Source organism: Chaetodon trifascialis, chromosome 19, assembly GCF_039877785.1.
Source record: "Chaetodon trifascialis isolate fChaTrf1 chromosome 19, fChaTrf1.hap1, whole genome shotgun sequence".
Classification (NCBI taxonomy): Eukaryota; Metazoa; Chordata; class Actinopteri; order Chaetodontiformes; family Chaetodontidae; genus Chaetodon; species Chaetodon trifascialis.
Genome location: NC_092074.1, coordinates 19967627 through 19991365, shown reverse-complemented (window position 1 = coordinate 19991365; position 23739 = coordinate 19967627). Strand labels below are relative to the sequence as shown.

At 45.0% G+C, this 23739-nt stretch overlaps 3 protein-coding genes across 4 annotated transcripts in view; 1 reads left to right on the top strand and 2 right to left on the bottom strand.

Moving 5' to 3' along the window:
- The first annotated feature begins 4 nt into the window (after positions 1–4).
- pcmt (protein-L-isoaspartate (D-aspartate) O-methyltransferase) lies at positions 5–6304 on the top strand. Of its 2 annotated transcripts, none has more exons than XM_070987405.1 (8): positions 5–201; positions 2784–2888; positions 2995–3026; positions 3475–3579; positions 3745–3865; positions 4474–4559; positions 4705–4874; positions 5368–6304. In XM_070987405.1, exons 1-8 carry the CDS (start codon positions 21–23, stop codon positions 5378–5380), a joined length of 813 nt encoding a protein of 270 aa, XP_070843506.1. In that variant the 5' UTR covers positions 5–20; the 3' UTR covers positions 5381–6304. The 2 variants fall into 2 exon arrangements, with proteins under 2 accessions (XP_070843506.1, XP_070843507.1); XM_070987406.1 differs by having other exon boundaries at positions 4705–4930.
- On the bottom strand, positions 5661–12405 carry lrp11 (low density lipoprotein receptor-related protein 11). The gene is made up of 9 exons (XM_070987403.1): positions 11566–12405; positions 10154–10311; positions 9341–9482; positions 9045–9170; positions 8734–8937; positions 7878–8045; positions 7721–7777; positions 7548–7640; positions 5661–7462 (listed from the first exon to the last, which is right to left on the bottom strand). Exons 1-9 carry the CDS (start codon positions 12128–12130, stop codon positions 7308–7310), a joined length of 1668 nt encoding a protein of 555 aa, XP_070843504.1. The 5' UTR covers positions 12131–12405; the 3' UTR covers positions 5661–7307.
- Positions 12406–13037: 632 nt separating this feature from the next.
- Positions 13038–23739, bottom strand: part of map3k5 (mitogen-activated protein kinase kinase kinase 5) — a 62750-nt gene continuing 52048 nt past the window's right edge. Inside the window, exons 19-30 of the mRNA XM_070987402.1 lie at positions 23321–23478; positions 21377–21554; positions 20133–20150; positions 19413–19590; positions 18777–18945; positions 18454–18639; positions 17534–17639; positions 16430–16673; positions 16133–16245; positions 15465–15586; positions 15300–15376; positions 13038–14182 (exon numbers count right to left, since the gene is read on the bottom strand). Coding sequence (XP_070843503.1) covers positions 14122–14182; positions 15300–15376; positions 15465–15586; positions 16133–16245; positions 16430–16673; positions 17534–17639; positions 18454–18639; positions 18777–18945; positions 19413–19590; positions 20133–20150; positions 21377–21554; positions 23321–23478 — 1610 coding nt within the window. The 3' untranslated portion in view covers positions 13038–14121. The remainder of the gene's footprint in view (positions 14183–15299; positions 15377–15464; positions 15587–16132; positions 16246–16429; positions 16674–17533; positions 17640–18453; positions 18640–18776; positions 18946–19412; positions 19591–20132; positions 20151–21376; positions 21555–23320; positions 23479–23739) is intronic.

The window sequence follows — 23739 nt, the reverse complement described above, 5'->3', positions numbered from 1 at the left end:
TGCAGTAAAAATCATTTTGGATGTCTGGTGACGTATCCGCCGCTCCGCCGTCTGCTCTGGAGGTTGTCAGCTTCATCGGCAAAACCGTTGGCGCAGGCGCGGCACTGACAGCTGCTGTCTACTTACTCCGCAAAGTCTGTTTAATTATGGCCTGGAAATCTGGAGGAGCGAGCCACGCAGAGCTTGTTAACAACCTCCGCAGTAAGTCAGAATGTTTTTACGGCTGCAGCACCGACGCCTTCACGGGGAGGTCGCCCGCAAACGGTTTAGTTTGGCGGTTTGGAGGTTAACATAGGAGCGGTAGCTAGCTGGTTGCTAAGCTATGTGGTATGTTGTTGTTGACCTAGCGTTACCTCTCTCCACCCCCTTTCCCAAACCACGTTTACGCCGTGGAACAGATGCATGCCTCCGTCTTTGCGAAAATGAATTAACAGTAGAGACGAATTACTGTTTTCTTGTGTATAGTCACAGATTATGTGTGCGGCGTTAGTGTTGTGTTACGTTAATTTAGCCTGCTAGCTCTATGTGCGTCATTTGGGATGTTGTAGCTAGCGGTTAGCATTAGCAGCGCTGCTAAGTGCCCTGCCCACATTCATTGATGGCTATCTCTGTGCCATTCACTCTACTTTTACGTGAATGACACTGACAGGTGCGAATGTGAGGCTAGTTTCTACAGTGCCTTTGTTAGTGGATGATTGAAACTATCAGCTTGCTGTGTCACAGTGGCAGTTAGATTAGTCAAACGATAGTGGCTGCAATAAAAGAGCAGTGACTCAGTGTAACGTTACCACCCCGTTAGACGGCTGCTAAATCCGCTATGAACGGTGCCATGAACGCCACATGGTTTGTTCTGCAATCAGATGGTAGTGCATTGTGTGGTTTAGAGGAAAACTCGGTGGTTGAGATCCACAATAACAACATACACGATCTGACATGTAAATCTTCTCAGTTCCAGACAGCAACATGATATTCAGTGTGATGATACCTGCAGACATGAGTGGTCAAGCCTTTCAATATAAAGTATCTACCAGGGCTATTTATATTCTGTGCAGTGCAGCATAGCATTGCCACAGATAGTTCAGCTGCAAGCGTTTTGCCAAAAGCTGCATGGTTTGGGGGCAGTCATGCTCCACTTGCTTTAAATTGAAGCAAAAGTATAATTTGAAAGTTATTGTGTTTATTTTCCGTGTGGGATTTGTGTATGGTGAAATTAAGGGCTGATACAGTGGCTAAAACCAGCTTGTCAGTATGCAGAGCTCTGTAAATGATGGACACCCACAAGAAAAAGTAAATTAGTGTTTCACCTGAAAGCTTTTTATTCAAGCTCAGGAGCATCCCCTCATGATTTGTGCCTATGATGCAAATGCATTTCTCTGTCATTACTATAAAAACTGATTTCACATTCAAACTTTTCATTGGCTTCTAGATAGTTCTCACATTAAATATATGATTTTGTTTGTCCTTGAGGTGGTCATTACTTTCCTGCTCCTCTTATTGAACACTGGACACTGACCCATTTAGACACACGAATGGCTTAAATTAACCCTCAGTTTGCATAAGCTGGATTTAAGCAGGTCACACACACCGTGCATGCTAATTCCTGACTTTTTTTCAGTGTTTGTGTCCTCCTGACCAGCGCTCAGGACTGGTCAGTACACGCAGCAGTAGCGCACCAAGTTGCATTCATTTTAAACCTCAACCTCCTTGTGAATTATAAAAGTTCATCATCCATTTATGTGTCGGAGAAAAATTAAATGTGCCTCCAAAATGTGTACTGAGTGGGTTTATATCTTAGAAACAACATAAAGAGGTTTGCTTATCCTGAGGCTTGCTCAGATAATCTTGAATTCTGGGGATAATTATGAATCGGCAGCTTGAAATCTGTCGGTACAGGTTATTTTAATTTCAGAAATCTCTCGTAGGTGTCCATCTGGCAGCTCATATGGTTTATTTGTAATGTATCCTAAAGCAGCATGTAGCTCTGAGGGTGAGCGGAGTCGTAATGAGAGCAGCGCCGGCTGTCGTTGGCTTTTCCTGCCTTTGGCCACAGCTGCTACAGGAACCTGTTATGAGGGATTATTCTAAGACACCAACGCTTCTTTGGGGAGCTTTTTTAGTGTCTTCCACCACATGTCTGTAAACTTTGACCCTGCCTGACCACATGTGATTCAGTTCATGTCAATGGCACGTCCTGTCTGTATGCTGCTGGCCTCATTTTGCTCCTGCATTTGCAACTTCATTTTTATTCGACGTATATGTTCATATTTTTCATTCCTCTGTGTCTCAGTGTTTTCCATGGCGTTCTCCCTGCATACTTTATATAGACTCATACTCTTTTTTTCTAGTTTATATGTGCATTACCATTGTGGTGGGTGATAAGGATTAGTGTTATTGATCAGTATTAGCAAAAATGAGTACGTGCATAGTTCCCAGAAACGTAATAAAACAAGCTGAGTAGTCGCTGATTAAGTCGCCATAAAGCTGTCCTGCTCATTGATGTGGAAACTTGCCCACAGCGGTCTAATGCACCAAGAGTGATGGTTGACTAATTCTCATGCCACAAGTCTTCATTTAGCACACCTCGAACGTACCAGTAATTAATGTAATTGGTTGTATAATGCCTAATATCCCTGAGTCCATCATGTCTTTGCCTGTGTGTTATTTTCCTTTCATGTATTCCTGGTTGTGTCTGCTGCACCATTATGTAATATATTCCTGCCTGGTGTTTGTACTTGTCCCAGTTTCAGTAATGCACAGTGACACAAACTCTTTTGCATCCTCAGAAAATGGCATTATTAAATCCGACAAGGTCTATGAAGTCATGCTGGCCACAGACCGAGCTCATTTCTCTAGGTGTAATCCATACATGGACTCGCCACAGTCAATAGGTACGTCTGCTCATGCAATCACTCACGCATCGCAGCACAGTCTGAAACACAGTGTGATGTCAGTGGGATGAACTAACTAAACCTGTGCCTCTCTTTCAACCAAAAGGCTATCAAGCAACCATCAGTGCTCCACACATGGTAGGACTTTAAAGACTCTCAGTCATTTCTGTATCCTGTGAATCACAACTCTGAAGGTCTTGTTTCTGTAAAGCCTGCTCCCAGTCAGTCATTCACTAGAAAATACAAAATATCCTTCCCTTTTTCTTCCAAATTAAACCTCATGAAATGCTTTCAGTGGATTACAATGGCAGCTAACCAAAGCTAAGCAATATTCTGTATTTGTGTGGATTGTTAGCTGTTAGCTTTGCCAAATCCTTTGTAATATGCAGCTGTCACAAATGTCAACAAATGGAAAATGATGAGAACCGATAACTTTGTGATGCTGACAGGCCCAGAGAGAGAAAAGCAGTTATGTTGGCCGGCTGGCTGGGTGGGATTCACCTCGTCACAGTCCATGCTTGATGCAATATGAATGCTGACTGATGGGTTGTAATGCAGTTTCCTTGTTGACGTCCCCTCCACCCAGCACGCCTACGCCCTGGAGCTTCTACACGACCAGCTGTACGAGGGAGCCAAAGCTCTGGACGTGGGCTCCGGCAGTGGAATCCTGTCCACCTGCTTTGCACGAATGGTGAGCCACACATGACGGGTAAACACATACGATTTCTCTTGGTGGCATTCTGATTGATTAATTAGATTAATTGTCAGCCAATCAACACGAGATGAGATAAAACGTGTTGCATGCTGGGATGTTCTTGTTCGAGCTGAGCACCTTTCCTCCCTCTTTGCTTTGCAGGTAGGTCCTAAAGGGAAAGTTATAGGGATTGATCACATCAAAGAGCTGGTAGATGATTCTATAAGCAATGTGAAGAAAGACGACCCCAGTTTGATAACATCGGGCAGAGTCAAGCTAATAGGTAAGACGTCATTGATGAACGGTAACAGGAATTTTCCTCTATGAACACACTTTTTTGGATATTGTTTGAAAAGCAGGAGTTTCCACTGGGCTGAAAATGCTGCCTATTGACTCTTACAAAACACAGCCTGTTGGATGTCAAACAGGAACATCAGAAGAGCTGCTTTGGATTTTTTGGCTGATATCAGAGCGAGCTATTTTAAGACATTGCTTTTAAACATTTCCACAAGTGTTCGTGTGCTCTGAAAGAAACTATAAGCCGTCCTCAAAATACTGTCAAGGTACTCAGACCGCATCAAAGCGCAGAGTGAAATAATATATGCCAGCTTTTTAAAAGGGAATTTGTGACATTTGTGAGATGAAATAATGAAGCAGCTAATTGACATCACGATCAGCGGATGAAGCAGTAACCAACAGCCTCATCAGATAAAGACGGGACAGTGATTAAATGAGTCACTGCAGTCAGTGTTGTGTTTTCAGAGCAGACAGAAATAACAGCAGGACAATCCGCAGAAACAGAATGTGTGTGTGTGTGTGTGTGTGTGTGTGTGTGTGTGTGTGTGTGTGTGTGTGTGTGTGTGTGTGTGTGTGTGTGTGTGTGTGTTCCAGTGGGAGACGGGCGAATGGGCCACTCTGAGGAAGCGCCTTATGATGCCATCCATGTTGGCGCCGCAGCACCGATTGTCCCTCAAGCCGTGAGTTTCTCTGAATACTGATGATCGTACTGATACTGCGACTTCACTTCCGAACAAGGGTTGAACACAAACGCTCACAGAGAAAATGAAATAGTCTTTATCGCCCTGCTGTGGACTCACTTCATGTACCTCATTTCTCTCCCAGCTCCTGGACCAGTTGAAGCCCGGCGGCCGGCTGATTCTGCCCGTCGGCCCAGCGGGGGGAAACCAGATGCTGGAGCAGTATGACAAACTGGAGGACGGCAGCACCAAAATGAAGGCCTTGATGGGGGTGATTTATGTGCCTTTAACAGACAAAGACAAGCAGTGGTCCAGGTGGAAGTGACTTCCTTCTCCCCTTCCTCCCCCTCTCTCTTCTCACAGTGGCAAAGGTGAAATGGTGTGGCTTGGAGCAGGCAATGGATCACAAGGGGCTGCATTTTGCTGCTTGTTGACATTTTTTGCTTCTTCCATACCATACCGACTAGCTGCACGTTTCCTCCATCTTTTTTTAACTGCACCGTTCCAAATTGGTTGAACAAAAGCTGCCTGACCGATGAGACTCGAGGTCGTAGTTTTGAACTCAAACAGCGTGAAGGCGCGTGCTTAGTTTTCAACAGCATGACTTCTTTGCCCGTTCGGATGCTGAAAACTCCCCCATTTGGTCTTCTACTCTGTGAGATGTAGACAAAAACCAGTAACTGTTTGGATTTTACTGTGGGAACGTGTTTGCATGTGATTCTAACTCTTGAATTAGTGTTTGCATGAGCGGACGATGGTTTTCCTTCTGTTTCCGCCTCGCCTAACGTCTGACTTCTGCTCCTCACAGGGATGAACTCTGAAGAGGAAGGCAGTCCATAATCCACCTTTAAGTTTGAACCTGGAGAAAACTCGGACGGGGTCGAACAGCCCATGACATTTTGTTCAAAGCGTAACAAAACCTGCTCTTTTTGTTTAAGTCTAACGATGGACTGGAGTATCACTGATGACAGCCCAGAGGAGCTGGGAAGAAAGACTGCTTGAAGCTCAGCACAGAAATATTGGAGAGAGCTTTTTGTTTTTCTTTACAGGCCTGCATTTTGTTTTTGTTTTTTGGTTGTGTTTTCCTTTTAAACTGCTGGATTTTAGGTTTTTTTTTGTGGTTTCATCATTTGAATAGCAGTCTTTTTACCGCGTTACATTTCAGCAGCATCAACGCTGAATGTAAGAGGAGCGCCGGACAGCGACGAGGAAGGCCTGAACCTTTTAGATAATTCACCTAGCTGCAGTGTGTGTGTGTGGATCATCTAACTGTAGACTTCTCTGCTAACGTATGAGCTTTTTTCCCAGCCGGCAGTATTAGACACACACACGCACACACACAGGCAACACAATGGCTGATGTAACCCACACATCCTGTTTGATGTGCAGCACTCTTAGGTCATCCTTCACATAGAGTAAGCAATGCATTGGCTCATACTGAATATCCTCCAGAGAGAGCGGAGCACTAATAACACCGACACACATGCACATTCAGGGCTGTGCTTTCCACCTGGTGACGTGTTGCTTTCTGCCGCTGGTTTTCCATTAACAATTTGTGCAGGCTCTTCTGGTGACTGAAACTAAATGGGATAGTCACTGCTTTGCCAAAATAAACACCAACAATATAAAGCAAATGAATGTCTGTTTTCTTGAAATCAAAAAGCACAGTTTGTTTTGGGGGATGGACGACGTTTGGCTTTCAGTTTCTGGAACAGCATATGAAAATAAAGAGATGCTTATGTTTTTGTCTGCCTTTTCTTATTGAAGCTTTTGTGTGCAGACCGCAAAAAGTTGTGTTTTAGAAATACTGAGGTCCTGATTGTTAAGCACAACCCAAACCCACCATGAAACTTGTGATAAGCCTCCGAAGAAAAGTTTGAAAACTGCCATGAATATTATCCCGGTTTTAGTATCTCGTGCGCACAGTAGTTATTTTTTTCTTCGTGGCACTTTAGGGGGTCCGTAAAAAAGTCGAATTTAAGGCAGTGACTTTAAAAACATGACCACTGAATGACCTCCACTGTCCCCAGTGGTAATTAAATGATATGCTGTCTGCTGTGGGATGTAAATTACACACCACATCTGTGTTTCTAATATATAATAAACTTTAATATCTCACATGAAAGACAGCAATTTTAAGGGAATATATCTGCGAAACATAACACAGACTCATGAGTTTGCTCAGTAAAGAAAAAGATGCAGGAATCAAATCTGAACTGTACAGTTTGTTATGGCTTTACAGGACTCCGAGGAACGTGTTGTAATGTGTCATGTTTCTGCCCCTCAGGTGAGTTAATGTCAGTGAAATGTACAGCACAAATATGGCACATTAGTGTCACCCAGTGGCAGAAATGCAGCATGTTTTTGTGCAGCGCTAGTCAGGAAATAAACATGTTGGATATCGAAGTAACCAGTGTTTTTAGGAACACGATGCATCCCGAAAGTCACTGGGGGAATACAGACGGCTGTATGTCAGCACTGAACTCTTTCATCACGGATTCACAATCAGATTTTCTGAGGAGAACATAAATATGAGTTCACAAGCATCTGAATATGTGATGCTTTGAAGGCAGCATCTATGAGCAGCGGCTTTACCGTCAGAGCGGCGCAGTGTGGAGGGCGAAGTGGAGACAACGGGCTGAAAGAAATACAGAGGGAGAATTCAAAAGGTCCTGGCTCAGGCTCCGGTGACCACGCCCATGTTCTCGCATCTCAGCACTCACGCATTCGCTGCCCCCAGCTGATTGGCTACAGGTACATGCCGTTGATGAGGTAATCCGACTCCTCTGTGGTGAGGGGTCGGGCTTTCTTCAGCTTGTGACGGACGAGTCTGAGGCGACAGCCGATCATGAGCAGCAGCAGAGCGGTGATGATGAGGCCGAGAGCCAGCGGAAGGATCGCGCCTGCGGGAGGAGACGGACACGAGACGCGTGAAGAAAAGAGCCGAGACGCAGTGACAGAGACCGAGACGCTCGTGTTGGGTCTCACCTGACTCTGGCACTGGATGTCCTCCCATCACCGGAAATGGCTTGGAGATGGGGACGCCACTCTCTGATTGGCTCTGGGAGACTTTGGGGGCAGCTTCAAGGAAATTACAAACACAGTTTAGATTTGGAAACTCGACAGTAACAGCAGTAACGGTGACGTTTGACTGGCTTTACCTATCTCAGTCTGTCTGGTGGTTGGAGGAGCCACAGTCGCTGGTTTGAAAGCAGGACCTGGAATTTGTTTCCACAAATAGTAAAAATTAAAATTGTTTCATGTTGTAATTGTTACAAAATTAGGTTAAAAATAAAAGGATGAGATTCAGACTCTCACTTTTTTGTATACATTCACTGACACAGTCGGACTCCTGGAGGAAGTTGTTATGGTTGCCCTGGCAACCGCCGTACAGGAAGTGCTTGCATTCTCCTGCGTTTTGGTCGTAGTACCAGCGCGGGAAGGTGCCTTTACAGGGTCCCACGACTGGAGCTGCAGCGCACGGATCTGCAGACACAGAATCAGAGAGCGCCTCACATGGAGCGTTAACAGCCTGAGGAGAGTCAACGCGCTCAACAACATCAGCAACAATCCTCACAACCAGCAGGGAGCAAAGTATTTCTGATGCCATTCCACCTGAACTCTCCTCTCTCTCCTAAACAATGAGGTGACATCTAAGTCGGCCAAGCATTTCGACTTGAGAGCGGCCATTCATGACACGAAGAAAAGACTCCTGAGAATGCACCTCGCCCACACCGCACCTGCGGTGAAAGGCCGACGGGGGAAGAAGCCCTTCTGGTCAGTCTCAGCCTGATTCAGGGATCAGATGGCGGAGGGGACAGAGGCGCTTTGTTCCAGCAGGCAAAGAGCTGCTTTCCCAGGGAATGCAGAGTGGCCCCGTGGCCCTGCCAGCATTCTGAGCTCAGCGCTGTGACTCAACGGCTGCCCACAGGGGCTCCATCTGCTCCTGTGTCCAGATACGCACTACAAACCCTCTCTGCCTCTTTACAAAGGGATACTGCACGAATGACACAGCGATGGAAGATGGAAGTACAGCTAAAGTAAAAGAAATGCCTGTAGATTTCCTTTCAACTACATTTTCGCAACTACCAGTCTAATTTAATATCACCACTTCTGGTGTCTTGGTTCTTGTCTGTCCAAGCAGAGTGTGAATAAAGCACAAACACAACCTTACCTTGACCGACTGGAGCCTCCTGTTGACTGGGACCCTGCGGAGCGGCGGCCTTGCTCCTGTCCTGAGGTGGTACGAAGCTCTCTACGGTCTTTCTGGGTCCAGTCTGGAGCATGGAGTCGTCCCCAGCCTCCTCTGTCTGGGCTACAGGCCGGTGAGGCCTCGACAGATCGGCAGGGTGGGTCACCGACTTCCTGCTGGTGTCAACTAAAGAAGTCACAGAGAAACAAGGGAATGGTGGAGAGGTTTCTCAGAGGTTTTCCTTCCTTCTTCCTTTCACAGATTTAAGACGGAGGGAAACGACAGGCTCTTACAGTTTGGGCAGAAGGCCTCATCAGAGCGGTCTGGACAGTGCTGCTTCCCATCGCAGCCGTAGGTGATGTCAATACAGCAGCCGTCATCGCATTTGAACTGGTAGTTTGAACAGTGACCTGTACACACTGTAACCACAAAACGAACAGATTTTACTCAACTGAAAAGAGCAGGCCAGCACTAAGAATTACCATATTTCATACTTGAAATGAACCCTTAGTTTGAACTTAAACAGTAAACCATTGTATCATAAGCAACACAAACACAGCAGAAATGTAAGGTGAAGTGAAACCATTACGTTCTGCTTGGTGTTTTGGTGCCAGCACAGTGACAGAAACGTTGTCGGAGCTCTTCTGGTCCGCTGCGTCGGTGACCGTCATCTGGAAGGTGTAGACGCCCTCCTGGAGACCGCTTATCTTCAGCAGCCCTGGATGGGTCGCCTTCAACACAGACAAATAAATGTAAAAAAAAAAAGAAAAAAAAAAAAGAGGTTTTTTTTGCCCTATAACAAGCCCCTACTAGTATGCACTCATGGAAACACTTCATCCTCTTCAGGGGACAAATTGATATCATCTTCATGTGCTTAAACCCCTTTTTGAAAGACTCCACAGCAACACGTCTTTCCAAAAAACAGTGTCTCCGTCGCTCAGGATAATCGACAGTTTGGTGACCACAGATTAAAGTGTGAGTTTTCGTATGAAAAGGGGGACATGCTGTACTCGAAGCTCCACATGTTGCCTCTCAGGCTGAGGGCGGGCTCCGACATTGCTGCTGTCCTTGGGGCCGGTTTGGGCGTCATAAACTCTTATCTGTGTTGGTGCAGCGACGTATTATGGAGCTCTGTTGACTGAACTAATACAGACAAGCGATCTGACACCGGTGTCTGCGAGGGCGGTTCGTGACTACACCACTGCAGGTTCAAATGAGCCATCTGATGCCTGAAAGGGGACAACAATAGAGCCCCTCCTGTATGTTTTCTTCATTCACTCCGTGTTTGTGTTCAGTGTTTGTTTCCAGGCTTTCATTCAAATTAGACTGCAAACACTCATTTTACTGCAGGCGGCTCGGCGGTGAGCGCTTCCCAAGCAGACTACGTGGAGCAAACGCTGACCTTCATATTGATGGCTGTGTCCCCCTTGATGAGAGTCCATTCATAGTGGCTGATCCCGTGGTCGTCCACGCTGTCCCGTCCATCCAGGACCGCCCAGTCTGTGGGCAGCTGGATCACCACATCCTGTCCAGCATCGCTGCGAGGAGGCTCGTCCACCTCTGCAGAGTCACACAGAGGATGTGAACTACACGCCTGCTTCATTTCAATTTTACATTTTTGACACATCAATTCACATTTTATTCCACCGGAGGATTAAACCTGTCATATGTTCTTATGACTGTTGCACTGAGGTGATTAAAAGGAGAGGTATCCACTATTTTTAGGGGATGCAATTGAATATAAGACAGCATTTATTTTACTTTCATCATCAATTAATGCTGCTGATTCTTTTTTAGATTAATGTTTGGTCTAAAATCAAAGGTGTTCAGTTAAGAATTATATAAAAATAGAAAAGCACCAAATCTGCACTTCGGAGAAGCTTAAACAGGAGAATATTTGGTGTTTGCGCTTGAAAAATTGATTAAGTGATTATTCAACTTTCAAAATACTCCACACAAGAATGTCTGCTGTTTTTGGTCTGATGGAGGCTTTAATTACGGTCATAAAAACAGCTGCTGCTGCTCTCAGTGTCATTTTGCACCTTGCACATAGACGGCAAATCATTAACTCGCCCTGCCTGCTTCATCAAGATAAGCAGCAGCAGCTCGAGGCTAAACATGCTGAGAACGCTTTTATAAAACATCCATCAAATTTGCAGAAGTCAGGGGTCTGAAAACTGCTTCCAATGGCCAAAAGAATTGATCCTCCAGACTTCCAGTAAAGTTTTATCTACCAACCTTTGCTTAAACCTGCAGGAAAAGGATGCAGAAATTACATTTGTGGTCTTAGATGAGTTCATTTCTGCTCTATAAATACAAACAAGTTAACAGTGCAAAAATGAATGCATAGAGTAAAACAGAAAACAAAGCACCTCGTTACAGCTGATCACTTAAAGCTGTTTTTGGTTCACTGCACTGGAAGAAAAACATGCTGATGAATAATTAAATAACCAACATGAGTCCCTACATGCAAGAATCAACTGATTTTTCTGTACAATCTGCATGTTAAGTGTAAAATAAAACAGTAAAACCTCTATTTTGTGTCCACAACATTTGAAATTTCTCCTTCTTTTGTTGTATTTTAATTTGATCAGCAGTGTTTTCATGAAGAGTTAGATTTTATTTAAGCTTTAATTTCTGGGCAAAGTGTGAGCTATGACGGTAACCACATCGATTAGCTGATCACAGCTAACACCTGGGTCAGCTCTGATGCTAAAGCTCTACTTAATTAAGCTAATTGCTAACAGGCTGTCCATATGTTTTACGTTCAGGTCGTAGTAAACGTGTCAGCCGGTGGTCAGTGTGATGTCCCACCTTGTGTATCGTCCTCATCAGGGCGTCCCTCCCCGGGTCTCCTGGCTGAGCCGCTGGTTGAAGCAGGGAGGCGTCCCTGCGTGGTGTTGCTGCTCCGGCTGTATGTGGTGAAGCCTTGATGCGGCGCGAAGGAGCAGACATTTTGACTCCTGTAGGTGCAGTTGAACAGGTAGCAGCTGAGACTCTCCCCGGGCTGCGTCGGGTCCTCCTGCACCACCGCCACGGTGCAGTGAGGCTGGGAGCAGCAGGCGTGCAGGCAGTCCTTCCAGGTGAACACCCTGTCCGGGGCCAGCAGGAAGGTGGCCCCGTGCTCGATGGAGGCCTTGGCACGGATGATGCGCCCCCCGAGGGCGTTGAAGTCGCCCACACAGGAGTCAATCACGTCGGCTACCTTGTACGCCTGGTCCTGCTGGAGCTGCTTGCGGAATTCCTCCAGCAGCTCCTCCACCCCTGAGATTTTGGATTTCAAGTCCGATATCGGCGAAGACCGAGTGTCGGTACGTTGGACGGCGCTCAGCAGCGCAACACAGCCGAGCAGCAGCCGGAGATGCTGAGGAAGAGCCATGTTGTTCACGCAGTTAAACGGCGACTCCCTCTACCTCCTCCGGCGGGTGTCCGACGCATGAGGGTCCACACACGAAGATGGCCTTCCCTTCATACGGTACATCAACCGATACTAACGAAAAACACGCCACTTTACACAGTATTCGTGTCTAAATGGTGAGCGAGGGAGGCGACGCTTTGTCCTCTGACGATGCTAAAAATCTGTCGTTGTCATGGTGAGGGAGAGACGGCCGCGCGACCAAACCGTTCGGCTGCTCGGCAGAAATGGCTGACGTCAGTGATGGATAAATATGGCGGGGGAGGCTAGCTCACCTGCAGCTGCATCTTTGTCCCTACTGTTGTCCCTAATGTTTCCCTGCATCACGTGAGCCAGTTTGATTTGATTTAAGATTTTCTTTTTAATTATTCTGTATTCTATAAATAAATACATTGAATTGCCTCCAAATGAAACAGTGCTAAGTATAATAAACTTGAAATTTAACAAAAATGTCAGCTATATGTGTTAGCCTACTGTGTTAGCATTACAGATGGAATTTCCACATAAATAAAAACACAAATACTCTAAAATTGTTCATTAAATATTTTCTATGTTACATTTTTGTTATTCAGTTCTTTCTTTGCTGCTTTTTGGCATAACCTTGTCATACAATAACACCTATTCATGTATCATATTCAAGCCTGATCCTGTATTTAAGCTTCACTCTGGGATAACACCACCTTTTTATAGCGTTGACATAAAGTTCTGCATTTACTAAAAGTAATGTCACTGTTTTACTTTTGCAAAAAACCAACTAGTAGTTTGTGCATTGCATAATGGGAATCTAACATGTACATTTCCCAAGAACCATTGTTTGTATCAGCCTATTTTTCAATAAAAATCGACTTATATTCAATCACATTTGTAACACTTCTTTCACAGTTTCAAGATGAAAAGTTTTATTTTAACAATATGACACAAAAACCTTGAATAATTTTAGATATGAAAGAAAACGGACACACAGCTCATGATTATTTTCCCCATTTTTTTGGCTCATCCAAATGCAGTCTGCTTGTCTGTCAGATTTTTCATTACAACATCACATACATCTGATTGAGTGATCGTATCTACACAAGCAGAGTTAGCACAGTTTTGTCAGTGTACAACAATAAAAACAGAGCAAATGACTTGATGTAATATTAATTACTAACTGAATATCATCGCATCTGATTTATGACAATAGAAAACACAATACTATACAATTCATTTTTCAAATGTGTTCATCATAGACGTGGTCAAATCCACATGGAGATTTAGCTGTTTAACAATGCTTCTTTTACATGAATGCCATTCACATATAATTTTATAACACAATATTTACAGGCTTCTGAAAAATAAAAATGTAGATTCGTTATATAAAAGGAAATGTGAAAAAAGGATCAACAATTTAAATAAGTCTCAGTATGGATAAAAAATAAAAACAGGGCATGCACTGACATCCTTCAGATTACCATGACAATTAAATTAAAAACGCATTTAAATAAAGTAGTGATAAGATGCCTACGATGAAAACATTAGTACAGATGATTCTGAATGTAGTATTTTGTATCTCAGGCTTGCATTAGAAAAGTCAGTCTCCAGTTTTGTAAACATCTTGTAAAGACAGGAGAAAATTTTTTGACAGTTTTCAAGATTTTAACATTAAATTCTCCACCTAATTGTCATTTCTAACGCACCTGTAACAAAAAGCTGTGTGATGTCCATCAGGCATAGCAAAACTAGTGGCACTTCTCAGTAATTGTTGCTTTCAAAGTGACCTTTTTTCCCCCAAAATTATCAAAAACACTCCAGCCAGCGAGTTTCTTGCGTGGGTGGAAAGCTGCTCTGCTCACGTGGCAAACACAGGGTCTTCTCCTAAAAGTCTTGCTCTTATAAATACTGAGGTAAAGCGGAGAATACTGAGTTGTTGGGACAAAGGTCCTGACTTCTCTGAGCAGTTGTTGCCACTTAAGGCCTCAGGTTGGCTTCTGCCTGTAGTCTGTGATGGCCTTCCATAGTTTACACAGGATCCCGCCTCTGACGGCACACAGAGAAAAGACTGTCAGGTTACAATAAACAGTCGAAATGTAGCTAACAGAAATAATACCGTATGTGCTATAAATCAGCTTTCAGCATTTCTAATACATTTCTCCATTGTTTCTCAAAGCACTTCCTGTTCATAATTATGTCAGTTAATGTTGTACGAAGCACAATTCTCACAAAATACAGACAACAAGGTTTATGTAGGGTTTACAAAGCGACATTTGCAAACTGGATGCTGTTAGTTGGTTAAAAATGGAGGGATGAATTAATATAAAATGATCAATCAAGTTTTTGCTAAAATTGGCACATGAGGTTATTAGCTTCCTAGCTCCCGTAGCTAACAGTGGTGACACAGTAATGGATCGAACAGCCTCATGCACACAATCCACTGTCACACCAGCTTTGAGTTTTTAATACTTTCTCTTTTTAATTCAGTGCTTTTTAAGACTTTTGAAGACCTGCAGATACCCTAAAGAACATAGATTTACATTGCTGTCTGCCATCATGTTTTTTTCAATACCAACACTGGGGGGCGCCAAAGGCAGAGATGTACAAATGCCACACACAGTGATGGCTGTCAGTGTTTGCATAGAAACAGGTTTATGAAGAGTCCCACTCTTGTGTGAACATGATAAACTATGAACTCATATGCTGAATATGACAAATGGGAGAAATGAAAAAGGAGATGAAAAATGCAGCAGTGCGAGTAGTGGTAGGCAGCTACAAACATGTTTACAGATCAGATGTGGACAACTTGATCAACGAACCACAGCTGAAAGCAGTTTCAGAACCCGTGAGCACACTTTCACTCCACTGCACTTGTTTATTAACACCACCTTATAACAGTGAAATTGCAGCTTTTGAGGCACTGAGAGCCATTTAAGTGCAAAGCTGCTGTGTGCAAACATGAAGCAAGAACAGGAAAATACATTGATACAAACTCCATTATGCAACAAAGAGATCTGTCACAGCCTCACTTCTGTGTTTCCGGTCCTGGAGCGCTGCCGTGCTTTTCACAGTCAGCATGTGTTTTCGGGACTAAATACTGAATGCAGAAGCGAAACTGTGAGCAGACATCTTGAAAAAAAAAAAAAAAAAAAGGGTTTACTACCTCAGTCTTAAACTCTTCAGATCGTCTCTCGTCACATCGTGGAGGATGTCGTTCAGCGTGAACTCTTCATTCAGTATCTAGAGAAACAGAGCGCATGAAATGAGGACGCTGCTCAGGTTAGCTGCTGCTCTGTGGGAACAAGGCCAAGCTAAAGCACAGACTCACTCTGTCTATGGAGTCCTGGTCCGCGCCGTAAAGCCTCAGCCAGCTGGTCAGATCCGGGTCTTCACGTCGCTCGGAGGGCGGGCTCCTCTGTCCCTCTGGACCATCAGAAGATGTGGGGACGTCTGCCAGAGAATGCAGTGAACACACTCCTTTAGACACAAAACTGTGCTGCACTAATCATTCTTAAACTCTGATCCTGGTTCAGCTTTGGACTCAAAATCCAATAACTGGGCTTAACTTTGCAACACAAGCACTAAAAAATGTAGCATGCACACGGCACTTTGAAAGGTGCTGTTTGCGCGAGGACTTCGTCCACATCAGCAGACGGGTTGCACGTCATGTGTAATGTGGGTGTTTTCATGCTGCAATCTCAAATCAGCAAACTAGAATTAAAAGCTACACCTTCTGCACCTGCAGCAGGTGGTGAGGAAGCTTTGTTCAGGTCGTGTCGCAGCTTGCATGACTGATCATGTGATTGTACGATGCAGCCTCAGAGAACTTGGGATATGTCCCTGCGCTGTGAGTTACCCTGTGATTTATTCATTACAGATCAGCTGTGCCACAGCTGGTTGTGGAGTGTAAAGGCAGGCTGGCGGTGGTAGCAGCAGAGGTGGTGCTGGTGCTGCATGCAGTCAGTGTGAGCAGGTAAATTAGATTAAAGCGGAGACCTGCGGGCTCAGATCGCAGCCTCAGTAGTCTGATCTCCTGCTCTCTCTCCTCCAGCACTTGATGCAGGATGGCCTGATACTCCCTCTCCTTCTCCAGCAGCTGCTCCAGCAGCCTGCAGTCAAACAAGTCGGATGGAGGGAACATGGCAGGAAGGTTTATTTTTATCTTATCAACAGGAAGCGATGAATAATTAAAATCATGACTAATTAAGCACAAATGTACAAATGAAAGCTGCTAAATAAGGAGATCCCACGCGATATGTAACGTATCCAGTCACAGTTAATATTCATGGCTACCTGTTGGTCTCCAGCTTCATCCGGCCCAGCTCCATGCTCACAGAGCGCTGTGCATTGTGGGACTCATGTGAGACGGTGGAGCTGAGCGTGCTGACCCCCGAGGTGGCCACGGTGTCGTCGTGAGCGGCGAGGGGAGGCGCCCGGCTCTGGTGGGCGGAGTTCCTCTCCGGCTCGGCGTCGTCGTCCACGTCCTCCTGCTCGGCCGGGTCGCTTTCTGACGCCAGACTGAAGTGAGGCCTCAGCTCTGAACACAAACACACGACGCCATGATCGGTCAATCAATAGCACTGATAGGATGCAGTTTGTTTGATTATAAGTGTGAATAAATATGCTTTAATACCATTAATTCACTCTAAAGGGGTTTGGGGCTGCTGGTTGGATAAAACAAGCAATTTAAAGATTGGGCGAAAGGGATTAAGGGATTAATCTGAAAACAACTGACAGATTAATCAGCGATAAGAAAGAATTATTAATTGCAGCCTTAATTAATTTCATTACGGGCATCAGTGAACGGGTTTCATCCATTATTTAAATGCTGTTCCACAGATCTTTTTCATGCAGACAGCAACACAGTATTTCAGATAGCTTTTAATCAGAGATGAATTTTTATTGGCTTTCATTGAATCTATGCTGACTGGACTGAACCTTGGAAACAATATTACTTCATATAGTCGAAGTCGTTGGGCTTTTGCTGAGCTACATTAGAAATAAGCCACATAAAATGAAGCAAGGACACCAAACCATGTTAGCTTTTTGTCCCAAAAACACACTTTTGACTCGATCTCACGGCTGATTTTTCGTGCTGTCAGACTCAGCTGCACATCATTTGAGCTTTAGAGCTGCTACTAATTCTCCTCTTCTTACTTTTGAGCTCCAGTAATGCTCCAAGTTGAGCGAGTCTCCTCAACACAGGATGCCAGTTATCTATCGTGCACGCTGGTGCTTTATCATCCCTGAACATCCACAGTCTGCCATTCAACAAACCCAGTGATGACGGAAGCTTCCAGGGCAAACTCCTGTATTCATCAGGCAGTCAGCGCTGCCCCCGAGGGACCAGCGCTAACTTGTTTAGGGGTGATCTGCTGGAGACCCTGATGACGTTACCTGGCACCAGGATCGTGATGGCCGTCTGCACAGCCTTGCGGATGATGTTGTCCAGAGCGAACATCCAGTGAGGCTTGATGTTGTGGTTTCGCAGCACTTTGTTCACCTGAAGATGTGAAGACGCTCATGGTCAGAAACATGCTTACACTGTGTTTTCACACTGAATGGGATTTATAATATTGGAGTATTTTTACATGCATAATTCATATCTTTTTAAATGTTTATTCATCCACGTTTGTTTTTGTTAAACCAAATCTCCAAAAGTGGACCTTTGAGGCGTCACATTATGTTTGCTGCTTTTTTAGTCTGTGCATTTCACTTCATGCACTACAAACCAAAACATGCATGGCTCTTCTTCTTCTACTATAAACTGTTTGCCCTGATGACCAACAGGAGGCATCAGGGCTTCATGTTCTTGCAGGATTACGCAACACCCTTTGCAAATATGAAAACAACCACTTGCTCTTGAGTCATTTCATCTGCATAACTGCATTTCTGAGGGGGAGAGCAGTTCAGCCTTTGTACAGAATGTGCAATTACTCCCGACAGATTCGCCTTTAATCACCTCACTAAAAGGTTACAAGTATTTCACAGTTATCTGTCTGATCTCTGTGCAGAGGGAGCAGCAACATGGCAGGCTGCTGCTGCTGCTGCTGCTGCTGCTGCTGCTGCTGCTGCTGCTGCTGCCGCCTGCAGCTCATGTAAAATGACAACAATTATACTGAAGAGCTCAGAGCCCATGGTCTGCGCTGAGGCTAGGAGCACCTCGACCCACACCTCCACGCACAGAGGATGGATGGCAACCAGGAACACATGTTACAGGTGCAGAGGAGAAGAAAATGAGCGACACGTGGATGAGCATGAGGGTTTCAGCCTCAAATAAAGAGCTGAGATTTTCTGTAAAGCTAGGTGACACTCACAGCGTCCTGGAAGCCAAACAGCACGACCTGCAGCTGACTGATGGCGCTGCTGTCAAAGTCCAGCTCCAGCTTGAGTTGAGAGAGCGTGTTGGCGATGATTTTCCTGTCGGCCATGCGAACAAAGTCGCCGAGGCTGACCACGAGCGTGGAGATGTGCTGGGGCTTCAGCTTCATTTCCTCAGAGCCCTGGAGGTGAGAGGGCGAGGGTGCGGTGGGATAGAAGGCATGACAGCAAAGGTTGAGGAGCACATGAGGTATGAGGGGCTTCTTATTTGAAGCATCTTTCTTGACTCTTCTGACTGGTGGTGTCTTCCATAACCCACCTGTGTGAGGGCCTCCATCAGGTTGGCCACCACCTTGTCCCGGTCCTCGGTCAGGATGTGGTGCAGGGTGGCTCGTCTCTCGCTGTCCTTCCGAAGCATAAAGAAGCCCGAATCCTTCTCATCGGGCGACGGAGGCGCGCTGTGGTCCTCGAAGTTCTCCACTGGAATGCTGAGTAGAAACATTTTGGATTCAGGTTCATTTTCTCATCCTAAAGCAGCTCGCAAACAGCGAGTTTAATATGCTTAAACTTCATCATTTTCATAGCAAACTATTCCCCAAACTTCGAATCATACAGCGCTTCCTCCACAATTTCATGCTTATGCTTCTGCTTATTTTTCTTGTAAACCAGCAGCTAATTCGACTTCTTCAGGACTGTTAACTGGTCGTGCTAAGACAGATGAGGGGCTGCAAGCAGATACTGCTTTGTTTTAAGGGGTCACCACTGATTTCCGCCATCATGTGGCACTAAAACAGTGTTTGCATCAGAATGAATTCAGCTCAGGATTTCTATAGACAGCTCACTTATCAATAGTACCATCACAAGATAACATTATGCAAATCTGAAGTGAATCAAAATGACAGATTATTAACAAAAGGACAGCGTTTAAGACACGCCCGGGCCCCTCTCAGCCTACCTGAGGAAGAGGGACCTGGGCCCCTTGACATCCCTCTCGCTGTAGCACTTGACGCTCGGCTTGAAGATGAAGGGGTTGGTGTTGAGGTCGTTGTCAGGGGAGACGGAGCCATACTCACTGCTGCTGCTGGTGTCCTCCACCACCACCGGCACCGGCAGGGAGATACTGCGGAGGTACTCTGAAGGACACAACGAACAGGCGAACGTGAAAACCTCTGGCCGAGCTCGGTGCATCAGTCATGCACTAACAGTCTGATGTATTTAACACAGAGGCAATGTTTTGTGCACCAATCAGGGAGCAGAAGCTGCTCAGGTGGGTGAAATCTGTAAACGCACAGATGGAAAATTGGCTTCCTTTTCAGAGAAGATGCACAAAGAAGAATGAGATCATATCTATCATCGTTTTTAGGGAGAGGAGCTCTGTCTGATGTGTCTGGAAGCAAATTACAGCCATTGTGTAGAAATTATGAAACAGGAGTTATAAAGACATCCAAGCATTTGGAAAGAAATCATGTTGCACGATGTCTATTTTGAGTTCCTGGAAAGGGCAGAGTCGTGCGAGGCAGGTAGCCACCGGCGGAGAAAGAAAAATGAAAACTGTAGCCTAGATACTCTTCAGCAGAGCAGCAGATGTTTCAGGGAACTGACACACAGATGTAAAGTAGTTCCTGTAGCGGTAACTTTGTCTGAAAGAAGAAGTGTGGAGAGTAAAACGCCTCACCTGACCCCGGTGTCAGAGCTGTGGGGGAAAAAGAGAAAATATGTGTCAGCAGTTAAGCAGAACAAAACAGAGCAGGGTTTCCAGAGACTGGCAGAACAACATTTCCACGAATGTGGAGAGCCGCAAGCTTTTTTTCTGACAGTCTTTATTGATTTTTCATTGTACCAACGTCAGCGTTATTATGCAACACATTACGCTGCAAGTTTTTACTTTAACAAACACCCCACTCCTCACCCACACACACACTGATTCTCTCTGAACATCTCCACTGCGTTAAGTACCAAATCAATAAAGAGCAAATGACAATAAAAAAGTCTCCTACGTTGTAACTGAACTGCAAGTGAAGCTTTTTTCTATTCTTTTGTCCCGATGCCAGATCACATGGCACTTCAGTGCTGCGGGGTGGAAACCCAACGAGAACTGAGATTAACGTGAAATCCAGGCAAGGAAGATTAAAGGTGTGTTCAGGTTCAGTGTGAACGCCTCCATAATGAGCAGGTGCGGCAGGTGACACTTATCAGCAGACTCTGTTTGGGTACTGCACATCCACGGACGCTTGGAACACAGCCCGGACATGAATTTAGACTCTGAATGAGGAAAGTAACTGTCGGCTGTCAAAGTCCACCTCAGTTTCGATTCCCGCCTCCCTGCAGCAGCTTTTATTGTTTTTTGGTTTTATTGTATAATGTTTAAAATTCAAATCAGTTAAAGGAATAGCTCAACATTTTGGGAAACGCGCTTCAATTTCCTGCTGAGAGCTAGGTGAGAAGGTTGACACCATGCTTTGTTAAATATGAAGCTACAGCCAGCAGACTGTTAGCTTAGCTTAGCATAAAGACTGGAAACCGCTAGCCTGGCTCTGTGCAGGAGTGGCCGGAGTTTTGGGGGAGGGGGAACGTTGTTACTTTTGAGCCAAGCTAGCTGTTTTCCAGCTGTTTCTTTGTGCTGAGCTAAGCTAACCGCTAACCTCCTGGCTGTAGCTTCATACTGTATTTACTGCACAGATCTGGGATATCTGACCTCCTGCAAAAAAAAAAGCAAACTCAGCTGAACTACTCCTTTAATTTATTTCCTGTTACATTTGATCCTGACCAATTTCAAAGTGCAGCATATTTTTATTTCTGACACCTTCTGTGGACCAAGCTGCAACATTATGGAAGCTAACAGAGATCCGAGTTAAGAATAAAGTAGAAAAGCATCAAGAAGGCATTCTCGGCTGCTGAGCTGAGCTGAGCTGAACCCACCTGTGAAGCTACTCTTGCTCTTCTTCTTGCGGCTGGTGACGGTGAGGAACTCGTCGGTGAGCAGGTCGAGGGCGGTGGCGCGCCGGTCCGGGTCGGGCTCAAAGCAGCGCAGGATGAAGGCTTTGGCCTCCAGCGACATGGACTCTGGGATCTCTGGGTGGATCTTAAACATGCCCACCTGCAGACAAAGGACACACACTCAGTTCAGACAGGAGCAGACGGAGGCTTAAAGAAGTTTAGACTAATTTAAGAAAGCTCTCTGAGGTGCTCTCGGGGGAACTTAAGGTGTGTTTACCCAGTGAGCTGAGACTGCTTTGGGTTCAACTGTAGCTTTGGGCAGCAGTTGAAAGCAATAATGCTCCAAGTCCAAGCACGAGACTCACATGACAATTTGAGCTTGTTGAGGAATCCTGACTTTAAATCAACAGGGAGGTGCTGCTCCCTCGAGACATTCCACAAGGATGAGTGAAGAGTGCATGAGGACTGTTTTACTATGTGGAGAGACTCTGCACATCGTGCACACTGAGACACAACATGAGATCCTCTTAGAGATAAACATGACGTGACTGTACGTGTCGTTCCATCAATGCTGTGATCTTCATCCAGAAAATGTGCGGGGATCCCGGTTTCTGCTTTCATGTTCTGTGTACTAGAAGGTGTATTCAGCACAGTAACACACACCTCCTCGTCTGAGTTTACAGCCCTTAAGTTAAATTACATGTTATGGAAAATTCCATGTTTCACAGCTTGGACAGGAGTGCTATAATGCTTTCCAGACAACCCTTAAACATCTTTACTGTCTTTAATGGGCCACACATGGCTGAGAACAATATTTCACTGGTGTGGAGCACTTAAACGTCCGACCAAAGAAAAATACACAGCGTGAATTTCAGATTTCAAACAGACGTGTGCACATAGAGACGGGAAAAAGACAAGTCTGTGCCGGTTGCTCTCAGTGAGCCATGCGTTTGTTTGTGTGCAAACAAATGTTCATGCATACACAATATTTGGAGTTTCTACTGGGCTGGATCACATTACAGCACGCAGGTGGTAACACAATGCAGGCTCAAAACGGCTGATTCAGCTGTTTTGTTTGCATAAAAAGAAGAAACGTTAAGCGCACACGACAAACTTACAGACGGGTTCATTTGACGGCGTCTTTCTACTGAATTCAACCGAGACAAAGCATCTTCTGAAAGCACACCGTGAGCATTAGCTGATAAGTGAACACAGTGGATTTGAAAGGTCCAGCCTGACAGAAGAAGACGTGCACAGCTCAGTGCACCTGCCAGCAGCCTGCATGTACAGAGGGTTTGCAGGTCATTTTGAGGGCAGATAAAAGCTTATTGTCTTTTATTATTATCCGACAGCACTCCCAGTAATCATGTCTGGACCCATCATGGAGGTCTAGTCTGTAGTCTAGTCTGACTTTAATCAGGCAATAAAAAAGAGATACTTGCATTGTACTGTGGTGGCGTCGGTGCAGGTCACGTTTTAATGAAGATAGAATGTTTCACATGTTGTAAGTTGGTGTTTTTTGCTCACAGGTAACAGCAATGTGTCTTTTCTCAGGCTTTTAAATCACTAAAAAATAATTCAATTCATTTCTGTTTGTGGTTTGCAAGACAATTTAGAAAGAAAGTTCTGGTTTTTGGAACAAGCGCACAAATCAGGGATAATAAGAGGCAGCTGGTGCTAAACTCTAACATAATCACAGAAAACTTGATGATCAGATCGTTTATAAAATATCGTGCATATCAGGGGAGTGATTAAAGAAGCTGCCAAGCACAAAAACTGAGCACATCCTCAGTGTGCAGCTGTTCATTGGCACCGATGATCAACACTTCATGGAGGACGTCACCACTGAAACAGATGTTCACCTGCCTAAAATTAAACACATTACCCAGTGGCATGATGGGATTTCTAGCTGCTCGTGTCTCTCACCTTGAACATAGCAGCCTGCGGTTCCCCCAGTTCATAGAAAGGTGGTTTCCCAGTTGCCATCTCTATGATGGTGCAGCCCAGAGACCAGATGTCCGCCGGCTTGCCGTATCCCCGAGGACCCTTGTCTATGATTTCAGGAGCCATGTACTGTAGTGTTCCTGGACGAACACACGGAAATACACAATAAATACACAGACAGAGACGATGTTAGTGTACTGTAGATGTCTGTCAGGAGCAAAATGTTAAGAAATACATCAAGTAATTTCCAGTAACTCAGCAAGCAGTAGTGTGTATGCTTAATAATCAGGTACATTTGGATGTGGATTCGCTGTTTTATTGGTTTATTGCAGACAATTTCAGATGTGGCTCCTTAAAGATTGTCCTTGAAGGAATAGTTCAGCATTTTGAGAAATACATTG